Source organism: Neophocaena asiaeorientalis, unplaced genomic scaffold, assembly GCF_003031525.2.
Source record: "Neophocaena asiaeorientalis asiaeorientalis breed wild unplaced genomic scaffold, Neophocaena_asiaeorientalis_V1.1 scaffold254, whole genome shotgun sequence".
Classification (NCBI taxonomy): Eukaryota; Metazoa; Chordata; class Mammalia; order Artiodactyla; family Phocoenidae; genus Neophocaena; species Neophocaena asiaeorientalis.
This window is the reverse complement of record NW_020174705.1, coordinates 3,701,697-3,720,747: the sequence shown is the minus strand read 5'-3', so window position 1 is coordinate 3,720,747 and position 19,051 is coordinate 3,701,697. Positions and strand designations below refer to the sequence as shown.

Genomic DNA, 19,051 nt, shown 5'->3' with positions numbered 1-19,051 from the left:
CAGCAGTTCAGCATATGATGGGGGAGGAGGGGGAGCAGAAGGAGGGGCTCAGTGAGTAACGACATCATCATTTCAGCTCTCAGGGGGACCCAGAGTGTCCCCACCCACCCCTAAGTGTGGGACACCTGGAGGCACCCACTCATAGGCCCTGGATCAGGCAGGGACTGGCACGTGAGTGGAACCCCGGGCCTTCGGGTGACCACATGAGACCTCATGCTGGAGCATCTCCTGTGCCTGGCCAGTGGGGAACAGGAATGGGCAAACAGAAGCAGGCACACGTCCCTTTCTGTACCCGATACTGCAGAGTGGGTACAGGGGTCTGGAGCTGCAGATCTGACCCCACGGCTCTGGGCCTCTGGCTCCCAGTGCCGGCCCGCCAGGGTGAAGCACTGCCGGCCAGGCCTGGCAGCAGCCCAGCCCAGGAGTCTGCCAACCCCCCAGGCAGGCGGGACCATGCCGGCAGCCAGGACAGTTGGCTCCAGTTTCACTGACGTGTCTGAGGAGGCTCCGGGCCCGGGCTGGGTCCACCATTCTCCCCATCCCTGGGTAGAAGCAGCCCTTGGCCCAGCAGGTTGGGGTCTCTATCCTGGGCCCTCATGGAAGGGGCCAAGGGGGCTGAGCCTCAGGTTCCTCGGAGATAGCCCTCTTGGGGGGTGGTCCTAGCCCTGCCCTTTGATTAAGCCCTACCCTTTGACTGGTAGTGTGGGTACCCACCAGTCTTGGCGTCTCTGCTTTACTTACTCCACCACCCCCAGCGGGTTCTACTCACGCTATGGCTAAGTCCTGACACTCCACACCATGAACTCATCCGGGCTTCCCTTCCATCTCCCACCTATAGGGCTTCTCAACTCCAGCTGCACATCAAAATCACCAAGAAGCTTTAGAAAGTTCCTAATGCTCACACCACACCCTCCCCCAGCCAATTAAATAGGAATTTCTGGGGTGAGACCCAGGCAGAGTTGTGTTTTAGAGAAGCTCCTTGGGTGGGTCTCCTGTATAGCCAGGCCTCAGATCCTGGGGCAGAGTATTGCCAAGGGGGATAGTCTGTACGTCAGCCCGTCTCCCTGTCCAGGGAAGAGTCTAGATCCCTGAGCAGGTATGGCCAGCTGGCAGCACCAGAAGAGCAGGAGCTGGACCTCCTCCCCCTTCCCCACTCCATGGCAGGAGCTGCCTGGCCCCAGGTGGGTGTCTTCTGTGGCACTGTGGGTGACTTGGCAGCTGCTAGACCTGTCAGCCCAGGGCAGGGAGACCAGTGACTAAGGCCAGTCCCTGGCTCAAGTGAGCCCTCAGGGTGGCAGGACAGGCCTTCTCAGCAGAGGTGCCACTCTGCTGGAAGAGGACACCTGCTGCCCCAGGAGCTATGTGGTGGCTGCGGCCCAACTTGAAATGGACTGGTCCAGATGCCACCGTCAGCACGTGCAGTTGTGATGCCACTGGGGCTGGGCTCAGACATGGGGCTTGCTCACTGCCCTGTCCCCACCCAGGGCCAAGCACCCGTCAACTAAGGCCCTAACTCTGCAATTAAACCTGAATTTACCAGAGGAAGACCTTAGTCACCAAGGGAGGCCACCAGCCCCAAGCCAGCTGGGCCCAGGCTGTCTGGGGCCTAGACAGGGTCTGAGAAGGAGGTAGCCCCAGAGGGGTCTTGCCCTTCTCATTCCATCATGCCCAGGGTTCTCGGTTACCCTGCAGCAAACGAGGCCCTTCCTGGGGCCTGTGAGATGATCGGTGGGCAGGTGGGGTTGATTAGGGAAGCCACAAGTCTGCCTCTCACCTCTCACTGCTGCCCACCCAGGCCCAGGGCCAGGGGGGCCCCAGTGGCCACCCCAGCCTCAGCCTCTTCTCAGTGCAGGCTAGCTCTTTCCTTCCTCCTTAATTAAATCTCTCAGGCAGCCTCCGAGGAATGTGAGAGCCTTGTTGAGTTCCCTGGGAGGAGATGGGTTGGGGCCCTTCCCCACCTTGGAGAAGAACTGGCCCCTCGCCTGTTCCCACCCCCCAATCCTAAGGTGGCCCAAGGGAGTCTGCTCCAGCCTCCTCATACCCAGGGAGGGTGGAATGAGGAAAAGCGGGGGAGGCCGGCGGGTCTGGCCGGCCAGGCGGCCCAGCCAGCTGAGGGAAAGCAATCCGGCTGACTCTGGAATGTGGAAACTGATAAAAGGAAGAAGGCTGAGCCCCCGCCCACCCTCAGCACACCCCTGCCCGCCCCCAAACACAGCCCTGCTCTGGTCACGCGCGCGCAGACACATGCCCACGCCAGACACACGCCCACTGGGCTGTGCTTTGAGACACACACGCACACACACGCCCTCCCCCTTCTCCAAGAACTCTCAAATTCCACAGCAGTGAGGGGAGCTGGTTTTCTTGGCAGTGCGGAGCCTTGGGCTCCCTGGCCCAGGGAGGGGACTCTGAGGGGGGCTCCGGGAGGGATCGCTAACCCTGTTAAGTGGCATTGCTGTCCTTCCCATGAGCTCAGGGCCTGCCAGTGGTCAGGGATACTTCTGTGGGCAGAGGCTCACCCAGCCTTCTCTCTGGCCACCAGGGGAACTGGCTGGCTGGCCTACTGAGGTGGGAGCTGCCTCCAGGGCCCAGCTGAGACCCTGCTGTCCTGATCCCAGGAGGTGCTACACACTTAAAAGCCCCCACAAGGACTCAACTCTCTTTACCTGGGACTTGTCCTAGCTCACCCAGGACTGTAGTGGAGGTGTCAGGAATGGGAGCCAGGAGCTGGATGCATCCTCTGCCCAGGGCGTCTTCTTGGGGGCATTTGCCAGAGGGGGCTGCCTGGCGAGAGCACTGGTCTGGGCACTGTCTGAGGGGCTTCTCATGTTGAACCCCTCCTCCTCCATGTCCAGGGTCTGGAGAGAGTGGTGCCATTCCAGCAAATACCCTGGGACACCAGCCCCCACCTGCCCACTGGTCCCAGGTAGTTGTTTCACTGAAACATGAGGCCAGGGGAGGTGGGGACAGGCAGTGCCCAGGCCCCCAGCCTGGCACGCGTGTGCTCATCCTCCCTCCCTGGGCCCAGGAGAGGCCAGATAATGGTCTGGAGGGAAGCCAGCTGGGCTGCTCATTACCAGAGCCCTCTTCCTGCCTCTGACACTCTGTTTACAGAAGCTCCAGGGGCTGATTCCCCTGGGAGAAGACGGCAAACTCAGGGGACTACTCTCCCATCCCCCACACTGCCTGCCTTAGCCCTGTTGGGCCTTGCCAACAGCTGGGCCTGCTGACCCCACTTGGAGGTCACCAACCCAGCCACCCCTCTTTGCCCCCAACGCCCAAAGTCCAGCCTAGTGGGAAGGGACCTTGAGATTTAGTTCAGTCCCCCAGCCCTAAAAGTTCTTGGTCTGGGGAGGGGGCTCTGGGTCCTGGTGCCACGCCCCAGAGCCTCACCTGCCCTTGGTGCAGAAGGCAAGCAGAGGGACCCTCAGGGTCACTTCCTCCTTCCCACCTTTCACACTCCAGCCCTTGGCCCCAGCGGGAGAGGTAGTCAGCTACCCTGGTGTGGTAATCGTTAACAAATGGGGGTGAGGCAGAATGGCTGGCACCAATCAGCTGGCCTGCCAGTGACCACAGGGGACCTCGGCAGCCCTCAGGCTGCAGTACTGCCAGCCCAGGGACACAAAAGACTAGGCTGGCTCCAGGCCATTGGGTTCACAGCCTGAGCAAAGCCCCTTCCCTGGCAGGGGCAGAGATGGGGCACCCTGATACCTGGAGTACAACCCAGTCAGCCAAGGTCTGTACCCCATTTCAAGGGCTGCATGCCTGTGGGCCCCTTGCTCTGCCCTGAGTGACAGAGCCCTCAGGACGGACCCCAGGCCGTCGATCTTGCACGGGGGGACAGGGGTTAGGGGTATTCATGCCTCGAACCAGTGTCACTCCAGGAGGTAAAAGTAACCCAAGACTGTGGCTTGGCCATCCCCTCAAAGGGGTTTGTTTCATAAAACTGGTCATGCCGGAGGGCCCAGCCGTGGGAGGAGGGAGGGGGTGTTTATTTTGTCTGCTTGCAGCCCCGCGGGCCGGTGATCCGCGTACTCGCGCGTGCGCGCACCCCGGCCGTGGAGCTGTCGGAGCCCGAGGACTGCCAGATAAGGGGGCGGGCCGGGGGCGCACGGTGCCCGCCCGTCGTGCGTCCCCGAGTTGATCCAGGTGATCGTTTAGCACTGGGGGCCGCGTGCCCGCCCTGAGTGCATGTGCGCGCGGCGGAGGTCGGCGGGGTCCGCGCGCGTGATCGGCGCGTGTGCACAGCCCGTCCCCTGTTCCCGCCCGCAGCCCCCCAACCCGGTAGACACTCACCGGGTGGCAGCGGCGGCGGCGGCGGCGGGAGCCGGGCGGGACGGGCCGCGGCCTCAGTGCTTCCTGGCCCGGAGGCCGGAGGGGTCCTGGGTCCTGAGGTCTTGAGGTGCCGAGGCAGCCGCGTCCGCGACTCCCCGCCCCAAGGCTTGGGCTCCGGAGTCCGCTCGCGGGAGGCGGGTTCAGTCTTAAGAGTCTGGGGGCGTGGCCGCCATGGGCGGGGGGTGTGGCTGTTCCCTATTGGCCGAGGTGGGGCCGACGGAGACCCGCCTCCCCTCTGCTGAAAGGGTCATTCGGCCAAGAAGCCTGGTCCTCACCCCGCCAACTCCCGACAAGGCGGGCAAGAGAGACCTTGCTTGGCTCCGTCGGGAGTCAGGAGTCCTGCGGTCCAGTCTGGTCTGCCACTAGTTTGTAATATGACCCTGGCAGATCCCTTTTTCCCTGTGAAGAAGCGAGCGACTAATGAGTGAGACCAAGCATCCCAAACCTGGATGCCTGTGACATACCAGGCAGGTGATAAAAACTCGAGGAACGAACCCCAGAGCCTATGGAGACCTGGGGAGGGGAGACTCAGCAGCTATGACCTGTCCCAGTCTTCCAGAGCTTCAGGTTTTACAGAAGAAACTGGAAATCTGGATTTTTTATGTGAAATCTTTCTGTGTTGTTGTTGGTAGCTAATCCCAATTTCAGAAACTCCTGGCTAGGCCACACACACAGATCCCTTCTGAGAGCCTCATAAGTACAACCTCTAATGCCAAATCTGAGTCCTGGGGTCGTTTTGCTGTGAGCACCTCTGGACCACTTTCCTCATGTCTTAGATGAAGGGAGCAACACCCAGGAAGGGGACATGATAGACTACCCACAGTTACCGGCAGCTTCAAGGCCAGAATGTGCTGAGGGGTGCTGGGCTGAAATGTGAGGTTGGGCCTCACTGTCAGTAGGTGGGGCCTGGGTGCTGCTGACAGTGGCACTTAATGGGGCAGAAGGGGTGGGTGCCAGGGGCTGGGCTAGTCCAGAAAAATCCCCTGCCTTGGAGGATTCCAGGAAAACACTCAGCCCTCTTCCCCCTCTGCACTTGTGGTCAGAGTCATGCCTCAGAGCCTTTGGGGACCCAGCTCAGCTCCTAACTTACAGCCAGCTCCAGGACACCCGCCACCCCGTCCAGCCCAGCCCACAGTCAGGGCTTGGCTGGGCCAGCTCAAATCTCGGGGGGCCTGAAGGCTTATCCCAGCAGGCTGGGCCACACCAACTTGCAGGGGTGGGGGGGTTGCGTGGTGTTTGAAGGACTGGATCACCTCCAGAAGGCAAGATAGCCTCCGTGTCCAGTCTCTAACAGGGTTAAGCAGGGTCCAGGTGCAACGGTTACCTCCCAGACTTTTCTTCTCAGCTCTTCGCCTCCTCAGGACCTCTCCCCAACACGGCCGCCTATCAGGATGGGCAGAGGTCTGCACCCCATGCTCTTGTTATTATATGTGGCTGTGGAGTGTGCCTTGCACACCTCTAAACGTCCGTTCCTAGGCCAGTGCAGGCCCTCAGGTGTGCTTCATTTGGCTCCTGTGGGACTTTTTAAAAATTTGAAGCCATTGCCAACATTGAAAAATCCAGTAGTTTCACATTAAAATGGGACTTCCCAGCTTGCCTTGAGTGGGAACTCTCGGCCAAGGCTGAGTAGCAGCTGCCCCCTGTGACCAAGGCCCAGACTCACAGGTGGCCCCAGTCCCCACCAAGCCTAGTTGTCTCACACCAGGCTGCTGCACTCCTTCAGTTTCTTGAAGCATTTGAGTTTGCGGTCATCTCAGACTGTCCCTGTGCCTCTGCCCTTGGGCCCTGTGTCCCCTAAGGCCCTCAGGAGACCCCAGCCTGACTCTCCTCCAGGAACAGGACTTCCTGACAGGTCCTGAATCTTCTCGCCTCTGTGGCCATTTCTTGCTGATAACGAGATCCCACCTGCCTAAAGGATCCATCTCCTGCCCCAGTCCTAAGCCTGGACTCACACAGGCCATGCTCCCGTCCACCCGGAGGTTCAAGGACAGGTTCCAGGAGGCCCCCCTCCCCAGTTTGTCCATCCTGTCCTCATTTGGCTTCAAGGCACCACCTGCCTTAGAACCTGGTTCTAAGGGAGCAAGGGAGTGGGGGGCAGGGTTTGGTTCAGGGGGGTCCCCACTGCTCAGCCTGGGTGACAAGAAATGGGGACATGTTCTGCTTTGGACCAGTGCCAATGCCAGGATGTTTAGGTGGTGGGTCTGAGTGGGAGAGATGGGCTGGCAGGGAGAACCAGAGGAGGGCTCTTGAAAATGCATTTCCTGGCAGGCTCACCGCGGTACTTCCTGTGTTATTTGCAGCAATATTGGGAAAGCTGATGGGAGTATCAGGGGGTAACCCCTCCCCCACGTGATCCACTTGATACCACCATGGTTCTGCATCTTCTGGGACTTGGGCTCAGGGGTAGGTGGCAGGTCTGGGCTCTAGACCTTCTGTGGCTTTGAGTCTGGAGCAGACCCCTAGATCTGGGTCAAAGCCTTTCCCAGTGGCAGGCCCAGATGCCAGCCCTCCCCCATTGCCATGGCAGCAGGAGAGATGCTCATGCCAGCTTTCCCCCCCTCTGGCCGTATGCCAGGCTGGGGCTTGGTTCTGCATTCCAGACCCAGACCTGGCTTGGCTCTCTTTACAAGGCCTGGGGTCAGGCCCGTGCCAGCTGTTGGCCAACTCTTGGGGCTGGGTGCCATGACCCCATTTCTTGGCCTGTGCTGTGGTGGGTAGGATGCTCCCGCCTGACGGAGCTTCTCAGGTAGCTCTGCCTGAGGCGAAGAAGACTGGCCTGACCTGTCAGAGAAGCCAGCCCTGCCCTCCTTGACTTCCTGCCCCTGCAGCCCTAGCACCTGAGTCATTGGGCCAGCCAGCTGGGGCTGATGGGGCAGGGGCACAGGGGTGCCAGGTCAAGCCTCTTAAAGAGGTTGGTTTAGAGCATAGGTGAGCCATTGATGCCAGGGTGGAAACTGCAGGCCGATTCCCCATTTCTTGCCAAGGCAGCAGCAGGGTGATGAGAGTCCCTGCCCAGCATACTTGCTCTCAGACTCTTGTTTTCCTTCCTCCTGCCTATCTCCACACGGTGACCTCTGCTCAGCACAAATCTCATCATCTCCCTCTTCACTTAAGATGTGTCATTTGCTTCTCTATTGCTCATCCGATGGAGGGAGGCAGAACCCTCCTCCTGATGTACTAGGCCCTGCTCTGTGTGGCCTCTACCCACCCCATCCTGAGCCTCAGCCCCTCACCCTTACTGCCCAGACCACCAGCCATGTCATTCTACTCCCTGTTCCGCAAACAGGCTGTGCACCCGCCTGCCACAGTGCCTTTGCGTATGCTGCCCTTTCTGCCTGGAACTCTCTCCCCTTGACGTGGTTGATTTCTCTTAAACTTTGGGTCATAGAGAATGCCCACTCCCCTGTGGCCAGTCAGAGTCAGGCCCTTCTGCTCCCTGCTGTGTGTCCTCAGAGAACTTTTCCTTCACGCGTTTGTCTGTGGAATTCTGTCTGCCTCTCACCCAGGCCGTGAGCTTTTGAGGCCAGAGGTGGGGACTGCTGCACTCACGTTTGGTCACACCTGCCAGCCCAGCTGAGGGCCAGGCGCAGACCAGCTCACCAAGGGAGTGAATGATTGTGGATGAACTAGTGGATGAGTGAAAGTGCTGTTAGAACTGCTGAAGGGACTTAGGTGTGGCCCCACTGGATCCAGCGTCAATGTGGGGGACACCTGAGGTCACATGACCACGTTGTCCCCCTGCCCCCCTCTCCCCCACAGCAGGCAGTGATCAGACCAGGTCAAGAGGGCAGTTCTGAGCCCAGCTCACCCTGCTGGGCCCAAGGTAATTAGAGGCTGTGTTACTCACAGGTGACCAGCCCAAGGCACTCCAGGAAGCTATGGAGCCATCCAGGACCCACCCAGCTTCCCAGTCCACTCTGTGGCTCCCTTCCAGCAGGGTGGGGAGGGGTGGTGGGCAGCTGGCCGGGCAGGGGGGGCGGTGGGCTGGACCGTTTGTTGCCTGGGTGAGGGATGGAGGCAGCTGCCACAGCTGGGCGACCGCTGACTGCTGGGACCACAGTGAGGAGGACGGGGTTCCATTTGAGGATGAGTGTCAGCGTTGAGGTGGGGGTCCAGGCCCATGGGTCCCCAGGGATGTGAGAGCAGGACCAGAAAACCAGGAGCAGGAAACAGAAACAGATGAAGACACCAGTCTGAGTTCTCCTGGGTGCCCCACATCCAGGAGACTCTGGGCCTGGAAAACAGCAGTCAGGGCTGGGGGCTGCAAAGGGGCCCTGCAGGGCCTGGGAGGGGAAGGGGAGTGGTAAATCTCTGGAGAACAACAGGCTGTTGGCCAAGACAGGCAACACAGAGCAGCAGGGGCTCTGGGGGCTTCCAGCCTCTGCCCCCGCACCAGGGCCCCACCTGGGGGACAGAGAACAGGGAGGCCAGGGAAGCACGGCAGGAAGGAGCCCCTGCTCTTGGCTCCTGGCTCAGGCTTGGGCACTGGGGCTCAGAGATGGTGCCTAGGGGAGTTCTGAGTCTCTAGGACAGCATCAAGGCCCAGGAGCAGGGGTGACTGAGGAGAGGGCCCCTAAGCCTGGGTCCTGGAGCACCCAGGCCAACTGTGCCGGGTGGAGATGGAGGGGGTCCCCAGCTCCAGCACCCCTCTCACCTTCCCGGGCCTGGTGTTTAGGCTGTTGGAGGTGAGACCAGGGACAGAATGTATGTCGGGGGGCTTCTTGGAGCTGCTGAGCATGGGAAGAGATCATGGCTGAGGTGCAGAAAGAGGGGGCAGCTCCCCTGTGCCCAGGCTCAGTACAGTCCTGGGGTGAAGCAGTTGGGCAGACGGAGGACCTGGGAAAGAAAGGCTGAGACGTGAGGATGTGCTCAGCATGTCGGGAGCGCAGGGAGAGGAGGTAGAGGGTCCCTGGGGACCAGGCTGGATGCAACTGGAGGGGCTGCATCGCTCCTGGCCACTGTTGTGCTTGGCCTAAGCCCCGATCTAGAGTCACAATGCTCTCAGCCCTTCCCCTGCCCCTTGGCCACAATGACTGGCTGTATCCCTATGACAGGCCATCTCTCCCCCAGGTCTCTGATGCCCCTGCTGGATCCAGACTCCAGGCTCCTGGTCCTGGCGGGAAAGGTGAGGAGAAGCTCAAGCCCCCACCCATGTCGACTGGTGCCCTCACTCGCCAGACCTGGCCCCAACGTTTGACCTGGCCAGCCACCTGGGAGAGTGGGGAGTGCTATTCACCCCAGAAAGGAGGAGCTAGAACAGTCCTGCCCAGACTCCACCCCTGCCAGGGGCTCCAGGCACATGGGGCTCCAAGTCTCCATTCCATGCAGTCGGGGTCACTCCCTAGAACGTCAGCTTCGTGAATCCAAGGCTGAGAATAGAGCAGAGTCAGCACACGGCAGACACTTTGTCCTACTGAATGTATACCCCTGGTGCTCATTCGTGCTCCATGATGATGAACAGGTGAGGCAGAGTCTACCAAGGGCTCAGCTCAGCGCCCAGCGCACATCAGCGCCCTGTAGACGTTGGCCGTGGCTCTGTGACTCCGTCCTTGGGGAGGGATGGGGTGGCTGGAGCTAGAGTCAGCGAGCAGCGCTCGGGTGGGGATCGTTTCAGGGCGAGAGTCAGCTGTACTGCTATGAGGTGGCCCCCGAGCAGCCGGCATTGAGCCCAGGTAAGCCCTGCTCCCCGCCCTGTGCCCCCTCCCCTCCCCGACCCACTCTGACTGTCCTCCACGGTGTCACTGATAGTGACCCAGTGCCTCCTGGAGAGCGTGCTGCAGGGGGTGGCCCTCGTGCCCCGGCGAGCACTGGCCGTCATGGGCTGCGAGGTGCTTCGCGTCCTGCAGCTGAGCGACACAGCCATCATGCCCATCAGCTACCACGTGCCCCGCAAGGTGAGGGGGTCCTGCATGAGGGACTGGGAGGGCCTGGGGGAGCCTGGGGGCCTTGATCTCACTGCCTGTGGGCTTGTGTGCCACCAGGCTGTGGAGTTCCACGAGGACCTGTTCCCGGACACTGCAGGCTGTGTGCCCGCCTCTGACCCCCATGCCTGGTGGGCTGGTAGCAACCAGCAGGTAAGGCCAAGGCCTGGCTGACTGCTCCTGGCCTGCACCACCGGCAGCAGCCGCGTCCATGGCACGTGGTACACCTGTGCACTAACTCAGCTGCCTGGTGTCCCCTATCCCCACCCCAAGCCCTCCTGCCTCACCTGCCGGCCTCTACCCACAGGTGCAAAGGGTCAGCCTCCACCCAGCCTGCCGACCCCACCCCAGCTTCACTTCCCATCTGGTACCCCCTGCAGAGCCCACCCCGGAAGAGGCCCAGCCTGCAGAGACACCTGTGGGTGATGCGGACCCCAGCGTGAGTATCAGCGTAGCCCACCTGGCTTCCCCGTTGCAATGCTGAAGCAGGGGCCCCAGGTCAGGGCAGGAGTGTGTGACCTGCCCAATGGTCTCAGAAACGCAAGAAGCATAAATGAAGAAACTCCGTGTTCTCAAAATTGAGCAAACGCCTAGAAAGTGAGACTTTCATATAAAATCTGGATTTCTAGTTTCTCTTGAAAGATCTTTTTTTTTAATTAATTAATTAATTAATTAATTTATTTTTTTGGCTGCGTTGAGTCTTCCATTGCTGTGCGCAGGCTTTCTCTAATTGCGGCTAGCGGGGGCTACTCTTCGTTGTGATACAAGGGCTTCTCATTGTGCTGGCTTCTCTTGCTGCGGAGCACGGGCTCTAGGGTGCATGGGCTTCAGCAGTGTGGCACACGGGTTTCAGTAGTTGTGGCTCATGGGCTCTAGAGCGCAGGCTCAGTAGTTGTGGTGCACGGGCTTAGTTGCTCCGTGGCATGTGGGATCTTCCCAGACCAGGGGCTCGAACCCGTGTCCCCTGCATTGGCAGGCAGATTCTTAACCACTGTGCCACCAGGGAAGACCCTCTTGAAAGATCTTGACCATTCTGGGCACACCTTCCCAGGAGCAGCAGCTGCTACCTGCTGTCCCACATGCTAATGCTCAGCTCACCCCATGTTACCTCCTGCCCATCAGCGATTGCGTCCCCACCCCACATCCCACGGTGGGGCTTCCTGCCTACCCCAGTGTTCCAAAGTGATGACCCCGGCATCCCCTCTCTCTTTGGCTGACCACCCGCCTGACGGGGCTGCTGGCTGACCAGAGCTTTTCTCCCAGGAGGGCTTCTCCTCCCCTCCCAGCTGGCTGACCTCACCCTCCACGCCCTCCAGCCTGGGGCCCTCGCTCTCCAGCACCAGCGGCATCAGCACCAGCCCCAGCCAGAGGTCCCTGCAAAGCCTGCTGGGTAAGTGCCTCAGCGTGGGGCTAACCCCCTACCACGGGAGCCCTGTCCACCCCCACCCCAGCCACCCTCCTCTGCACCCCAGTCCTGCCTCCCCCCACAGTCCCGCCTCCCCTCCTGGAGGAGTCACTTCTTCGCGGGATGAAGAGAGTCTCACCTGTAAGAGGGTGGCCTAAACGTTCCGAGATCCCTCGAGTCTCGTTCTGGGCGAGTTGTGTTGGCTGGACTGGCAGAGATCTGGGCACACAACCTGCACGGTCCTTTGCTGAGGGGAGCAGGCAGCCCGGACTCAGGACTGGCCCGGGTCCTCCTGCAGGACAGCGCAGGGCAGGCAGGGCACCCTCACCTCATGTGGCTCCATGTCCCTGCTGCCCGCCAGGCCCCAGTTCCAAGTTCCGGCATGCTCAGGGCACCGTCCGGCACCGAGACAGCCACATCACCAACCTCAAGGGGCTCAACCTCACCACGCCTGGCGAGAGCGACGGCTTCTGTGCCAACCGGCAGCGTGTGGCCATGCCCCTGCTCAGCAGTGGTGGGCAGGTGGCTGTGCTCGAGGTGAGGGGCCCCACCCTGCCGCGCTGTCCCCATGTCCCTGCAGGACGCTGAGGGCGTCAGGTGCCTACACCAGCTCACATTCTCTAAGCACAAACCAAGTGCCCAGCATCCCATGCGGTGTGTGGGGGGTGCTACTCTTATCCCCATTTTACAGATGAAAGCAGTGAGGCACAGAGAGGCTTAGTGACCTGCCGGGTCACACGCTGTGTAAGTGGTGGAGCTGAGAATTGAACCCAGGCCACCTGAGCCCCAAGCCTGAGCTCTTTCCACCACTCCATGCTGCCTCCCTCACTTTCCGGGGCTTGGCACTTGGGGCTCAGAGCGCAAGGTGGCTGAGGCAGAGAGCTTGGGCCACCTGGTGGTGCATCGTCAGCTGCAGAGGGTGTGGGCCCAGGCATGCCGCTTGCCCTGCAGCCCTGGGGACCGGACTCTCCTGCACGTTACTGATGGGCCTCGGGGTGGGGGCACCTCCCACAGCTGCGGAAGCCCGGCCGTCTGCCCGACACAGCACTGCCCACGCTGCAGAATGGGGCAGCCGTGACCGATCTGGCCTGGGACCCCTTTGATCCCCACCACCTCGCTGTGGGTAAGGAGGCTGGGCACTGGGCTTGAGGGAGGGTCCCAGAGTCCTCAATGGGAACAGAGAAGGGGGGCCTTGGGTCAGCAGTGATGAGCCTGTGCTCTCTGCAGCTGGGGAGGATGCCAGGATCCGACTGTGGCGGGTACCCCCAGAGGGCCTTGAGGAGGTGCTCACCGTGCCTGAGGCCGTGCTCACAGGTCAGGGGGGCCTGGGTGAGGGCTGCGGGGTGGGCGGTGGCCCCTGAGGGGCTCAGTGTCACCCCATGCCTCGCCTCCAGGCCACACGGAGAAGATCTATTCTCTGCGCTTCCACCCGCTGGCAGCTGACGTGCTGGCCTCCTCTTCCTACGACCTTACCATTCGGATCTGGGACCTTAAGGCTGGAGCAGAGCGGCTGAGGCTGCAGGGCCACCGGGATCAGGTAGGACAGCTTTGAGGGCAGGCGCCCAGCCACAGGGCAAGAGGCTGCTTCTCACATGCCCACCTGCCCCCAGATCTTTGGCCTGGCCTGGAGTCCTGATGGGCGGCAGCTGGCCACTGTCTGCAAGGATGGGCACTTGCGGATCTACGAGCCCCGGGGTAGCCCTGAGCCCCTGCAGGTGAGCAGGAGGGGCTGGGGGCGGCCCTCAGACCTGGGGTGGGGTCCCAGCTGGGCCTCATGTACTGTATCCCAACAGGAAGGCCCAGGGCCTGAGGGGGCCCGTGGAGCCCGCATTGTCTGGGTGTGTGATGGTCACTGTCTCCTGGTGTCTGGCTTTGACAGGTGAGAACTCCGGGACCACTATTCCCATCCCCAGACTTCAGCAGCCACCTGTGCCCCCTCCCCCATATACACATACACCTGTCAGGCATGCAGAAGCTGTCCCCAACTCTCATTTATTGGACAGGTGGATGGATGGATGGATATATGGATGGATAGATAGATGGGTGCATGGGTGGATTGATGGGAGGGAAGGAGATGGGGAGGAATGAATCAACTAGGGGCCCAGAGGGATGAAAGCCATCCCTGCTGCAGAGCCCATATCTGGTGGGGATCAGACGAAGCACACAAAACACAGAACCAAGCCTCCTGGAGAGGTCCAGGGGATGCGCATTTGGTGCTCTGAAGGAAGGATCAGGGAGGGCCTCCTAAGAGAAGTATCATCTGAACTGGGTCACAAAGGGGTTGGTAAACACAGACCCAGAGGAGAGGGCATTCACCTCTGGGTGGAGTGGCCCAGAAGGTGACCAGCCTGGCTGGAGCAAAGGGCCTGGAACAGAATGTGGGGAGAAAAGTCCAGACTTAATAGCCACGGTGGCCATGGGACAGGAGTGTGCTGAGGAGGGGCAGAGGGGGCAGAGGTCCGGGAGGAGGCAGGGCGGCAGGTTAGAAAGCTATTGTATTAGGCCAGGCCAGTGGTTCTGAGGCTGGGTTAGGAAGGAGGATGGGCAGAGGCCTCTCCTCCCACCCTGAGGCCCTCAGGCCTCCAGCCCCGCAAGATTGGGGGCCTTGCTGGAGTCCTTGCCATGCCCCAGGCCCTTCCAGCTCTGAGGACCTGCTTCTGCCCCCCTGCAGCCGAAGTGAGCGCCAGCTACTCCTGTACTCGGCTGAGGCCCTCGCCAGTGGCCCCTTGGCAGTGCTGGGGCTGGATGTGGCTCCCTCGACCCTGCTGCCCAGCTATGACCCAGATACCCGCCTGGTGCTGCTCACGGGCAAGGTGGGCTGGGGTGCACAGGCGGGGGCTTTGGGCAGGTGAGAGGAGGTGGGGGGAAAGGCAGCTAATGCTGGCCACCTCACTGTTGCTGTCCCCCCAGGGCGATACCCGCGTGTTCCTGTATGAGCTGCTCCCCGAGGCCCCCTTCTTCCTGGAGTGCAACAGCTTCACATCGCCTGACCCCCACAAGGTGAGCCCTCGCACACGCACACGCTCCCTGGTCCTCCTTCCGTAGGTGGGACCATGGGCTACCCGCCCTCTCGTGGCCATGTGCAGGACTGCAGGGGCCTGTGGGGCCCTTGAGTCACTGGGCCGGGTGGGGTGTGCCCAGCAGCCTCTGGAACTGTTTTTTGTTGTTGTTTTTTTAAAATTTATTTATTTTTGGCTGTGTTGGGTCTTCGTTTCTGTGCGTGGGCTTTCTCTAGTTGCGGTGAGCGAGGGCCACTCTTCATCGCGGTGCGCGGGCCTCTCACTGTCGCGGCCTTTCTTGTTGCGGAACACAAGCTCCAGATGCGCAAGCTCAGTAGTTGTGGCACACAGGCCTAGTTGCTCCGTGGCATGTGGGATCTTCCCAGACCAGGGCTCGAATCCGTGTCCCCTGCATTGGCAGGCAGATTCTCAACCACTGCGCCACCAGGGAAGCCCGGGAACTGATTTTTAAACTCAACCATTTGTTAAAAATTAAACTATGTAAGTTTAAGTTTTATGAACCCACAAATAAGTTACAGTAAAGACCAAGGCAATAGATACTTAATTTATCACTTTCTAATTATTTTACTTGACTTCACTATTATTTGTACTGTTGAAGTTATTTACGTCTGTGGGCCCTGTCTGGCAGAAATATTGTATCATGGGCTGCTACTGCACATCTCTTCCCAAATCTGCATTCACCCAGTCATGTTAGTAGTGTGAAATTGACATGGTGGGAGTTTTCACACCATGGAAATAGGCAAATGCTCCTCCAGAGAGCTAGTTGTTAAATATCACACCACTCTCCAGGGATAGGCCTTGGTCCTGATGGTCCTAAGTGAGGGGGCCCAGGTGCTCAGTGTGAGCTCTGGACTCCAGCCCCAGCTCAACTCCCTTGCCGCCCCAGGGCTTCATTCTCCTGCCTAAGACGGAGTGTGACGTGCAGGAGGTGGAGTTTGCCCGATGCCTGCGACTTCGCCAGACCTCCCTGGAGCCTGTCACCTTCCGGCTGCCCCGAGTCAGGGTGAGGTTGGGGGCCCAGCATGCCAACGCCCAGCACCCCCTGCCTAGCCCCTGTCAGAGGCTTTGGGGCCTGACTGGTCTTGTCACCAAACTGCCCCACTCACTGCTCTTTGGGGCACCTGTTCCTCTTACTCTGCTGATGTTCTGAAACTTGCAGAAACCTCAGATTGGGGTCCTGGGTCTTGCCATGCCCCCCTCCCAATGGATGCCTGTGTGCCCTAGGCCTCTGGTCAGTACCTCAGGGCAGCCCCTTACTCCCTCCCTGCAGAAAGAATTCTTCCAGGATGACGTGTTCCCAGACACCGCCGTGAGCTGGGAGCCGGTGCTCAGTGCTGAGGCCTGGCTGGGAGGCGCTAACGGGCAGCCCCGGCTTCTTAGCCTGCAGCCCCCTGACATGACCCCAGGTAGGATGAGGGACTGGGCTGGGGGGGCAGGTAGGAAGCAGGGGAGTGGGTGGGGGTTGGAGAAAGGGGCAGAAGGCCCAAGTCTGAACCTCCATCCCTGCTGGCAATCAGAAACCTCTAGTGCTCCCAGGGATGGGGTGGTTGCTCTTCGGACTTGGTCTCTGAGCCCCTGGAGGGCAGGGCCCAGGGTCTGTGTTTCCATCACAAGCCCTCCACCCCCAACACACGTGCGCACGTGCACACAGCCTGGTGCCGAGGGCAGGCCTTGTGAACCGAAGTGCCACCTCTGGACTCTCTGCCATGGAATCCCCCAGGGGCTGGTACCAAGCGGTTAGGCCAGGAGGCCCCACCAAAGGGGCTCTCTGCTGCCTGATGCTTGTTGCTATCCCACCCCAGTGAGCCAGGCCCCCCGTGAAGGCCCAGCCCGGCGGGCCCTATCCTCAGCACTCTACCTGGAAGAGAAGTCGGACCAGCAGAAGAAGGAAGAGGTAGGCATGGAAGAGGGCTGGCCGCTGGGGTCACAGGGCCCTGGCTGCTCCTGGTGACTGCCCTTCAGTTCTCTAGTCCAACCCAGATTGGGCGAGGAGCGAGTGTCACCCACTTGTCAGTTGGACAGGGAAGACCTTCCAAAGCCCTGAAGCTGACTGCTGCCGCCCCCAGGGCACAGGGCTCAGGAAGCCAGGGAAGGGTGGAAAGAGGCCCCACCCTAGCCTGGCCCAACCCAACCAGACCCAAGTGCGCTGGGGACCCTGGTGCATATTTGAGCGTCTGAGGCAATATGTGGAGACAGCTGCTCTGTGACTCTTATGTTCCGTGTTAGAGTCTGTCTGTCTCTGGCTCCCCCGTCTCTGTCAAGGTATCTTTTTCAATGAAAACCATCAGCTTTGTCAGGGCTCTAATGAAAATGATTCTCCCACAACTTTGAACCTTGGGGTTCCAGCCTTGGGATCTGACATTCTTGGGGTCAAAAGCCCTGTTCCCTTCCCACCTCTTCTCCTGTCCCCTCTCCCAGCTGCTGAGTGCCATGGTGGCAAAGCTGGGGAACCGGGTGGACCCGCTCCCACAGGACTCCTTCGAAGGTGTGGACGAGGACGAGTGGGTGAGTGGACGAGTGGGCCCTGTTGCCTGTCCCATCTCTCCCCGACTCACGCCTGCCGCATGCACCACCCCCCTCCCCCAGGCCCTCTCAACTCCCTCCCACTTCTTGGTTTATCTCCCCAGGACTAGCCTGCCCACCAGCCACCTCTAGCCTCACCTGCCACTGCTGCCTCCTTGAACCACCTGGTGCCCCTTCACACCTCACGTCTCACCCTCAAACTGGAAGCCACCTCTTGGCCGGGGCACACCTCACCCCAGAAGGCCTGGCTTCCTTTGGGTCTTGGACATTTCCGTAGCCTCTGGGCCCTGCTGCAACCCCCATGGATTGTTTGCATCTCTGCATTTTCTGGGACCAGCTGCTTCTCCTCAGCTACCTGCTAGCATGTGGAGCCAGGGGCATGGGGGTGGGGTGGGCGTGAGGGCTCAGTGGCGTGTCCCTGGGCAGCCGTTGGGCTCCCTGTCCCCTCTACTCTGACCTGGGCTGGTCCCAGCTTGGGCTGGCTTCGCCCAGCACCTTCAGTTATCACATGCCGTCCTATCTTGCCTGCTGTTCCAGTTCTGGTCAAGGGCCTAGGGGGCTGGCCCTCCACCAGGCCGTTTGGAGCCAGCACCAGCCTCAGGGGCCTGGGACCAGTAGCCCTGCTCCCCAAACTTGAAGCCAGGAGGAATGGGCATCACAGAGCTGATAGCCCAACGAAGGGGGTGTGAGCCCCGCAGGGACTAGCCTGCATGTACCCTGGATGTTTTTAGCAATTAAACTTTTCTAAGCTGGCCACCTTTCGTGCCGCTGTGGTCTCTGGCTGGCTAGAAGGGGAAGGGGACAGGAGTATGGGTGAGGTCGGTTTGGCCCTGGGCTCCCGCTTGTCCCAGGCCTCACTCTGCTCCTGCTGGGAATTCATTCATTCATCCAACACGCTAGTATCCAGCAGGGCTCTGGATGGCAGCTCCTGTAATGAACGGGAGAGACATGGCTTCTCAAGGCACTTAGTATAGTCTTAGTAGGCCAGGGTGAGCCGGACCATGTGCAAGTTCGCAAATAGACAGTGCAAGGAAGGCTGTGAAGTAGATAAACTATGTGAAAGGGAGCCACGGTGATGCAGGAGGAGACTGTAGTCAGGGTCTGAGAAGCGATGTTTAAGCTGAGAGCTAAGACCTGAAGGCCACAAAGGCATGGAGAGAGCCCTGGGAAGAACGTTTCAGACAAAAGGAAGGGCAGCCAGGGTGCTGAGAGAATAAAGAATTTGGAGAGTTGGAGGAAAGGAAAGAAGGGTAGTGGTCCAAAACATAGTAGGAGGCAGCCCGACTCTCATTCACTCAACAAACGTTTGTTGAGTGCCTTCCATGTGCCAGTCACTCTTCCAGGTGCTGATGCCCAAGAGTGGAGAAAAGAGATCAATGTCCTGCCCTCCAGGAATCCACATTCTAGCGGGAGGGAACAGATAATAAACATAAAGATGAATGAATGGTATAATTTGATAGAATGTGGTAAGAGCTTCAGAAAAAAATAGGAGGGATCAAGAATGGGGCTCCCCTGGTGGCGCAGTGGTTGAGAGTCCGCCTGCCGATGCAGGGGACACGGGTTCATGCCCCGGTCTGGGAAGATCCCACATGCCGTGGAGCGGCTAGGCCCGTGAGCCATGGCCGCTGAGCCTGCGCGTCCGGAGCCTGTGCTCCGCAACGGGAGAGGCCACAACAGTGAGAGGCCCGCGTACCGCAAAAAAAAAAAAGAATGGAGGTTTATGGGTCTTCCCTGGTGATCCAGTGGTTAAGACTCCAGGCTTCCACTGCAGGGGGCACTGGTTTGACCCCTGGTGGGGAAAATAAGATCCTGCATGTCACATGGTATGGACAAAAAAAAAAAAAAAAAAA

General features: G+C 60.0%; 2 protein-coding genes across 4 annotated transcripts in view; one reads left to right on the top strand and one right to left on the bottom strand.

Moving 5' to 3' along the window:
* VASN (vasorin) overlaps positions 1-8,085 on the bottom strand; it is a 14,628-nt gene extending 6,543 nt beyond the window's left edge. The window contains exon 1 of one of the 2 annotated variants that reach the window (XM_024759473.1): positions 293-8,085. In XM_024759473.1, the coding sequence (XP_024615241.1) occupies positions 293-540 (248 nt within the window). In that variant the 5' untranslated portion in view covers positions 541-8,085. The remainder of the gene's footprint in view (positions 1-292) is intronic. The other variant, XM_024759471.1, reaches the window with a different exon arrangement.
* Positions 1-17,957, top strand: part of CORO7 (coronin 7) — a 57,116-nt gene extending 39,159 nt beyond the window's left edge. For both annotated transcript variants that reach the window (XM_024759469.1, XM_024759470.1), the window contains exons 10-28: positions 9,403-9,457; positions 9,947-10,004; positions 10,081-10,226; positions 10,314-10,406; positions 10,561-10,692; positions 11,517-11,643; positions 12,020-12,195; positions 12,673-12,781; positions 12,886-12,972; positions 13,053-13,195; positions 13,269-13,373; positions 13,452-13,537; positions 14,330-14,471; positions 14,569-14,658; positions 15,565-15,681; positions 15,949-16,084; positions 16,481-16,572; positions 17,097-17,183; positions 17,306-17,957. In XM_024759469.1, the coding sequence (XP_024615237.1) occupies positions 9,403-9,457; positions 9,947-10,004; positions 10,081-10,226; positions 10,314-10,406; positions 10,561-10,692; positions 11,517-11,643; positions 12,020-12,195; positions 12,673-12,781; positions 12,886-12,972; positions 13,053-13,195; positions 13,269-13,373; positions 13,452-13,537; positions 14,330-14,471; positions 14,569-14,658; positions 15,565-15,681; positions 15,949-16,084; positions 16,481-16,572; positions 17,097-17,183; positions 17,306-17,311 (1,987 nt within the window). In that variant the 3' untranslated portion in view covers positions 17,312-17,957. The remainder of the gene's footprint in view (positions 1-9,402; positions 9,458-9,946; positions 10,005-10,080; positions 10,227-10,313; positions 10,407-10,560; positions 10,693-11,516; positions 11,644-12,019; positions 12,196-12,672; positions 12,782-12,885; positions 12,973-13,052; positions 13,196-13,268; positions 13,374-13,451; positions 13,538-14,329; positions 14,472-14,568; positions 14,659-15,564; positions 15,682-15,948; positions 16,085-16,480; positions 16,573-17,096; positions 17,184-17,305) is intronic.
* Positions 17,958-19,051: the final 1,094 nt, after the last annotated feature.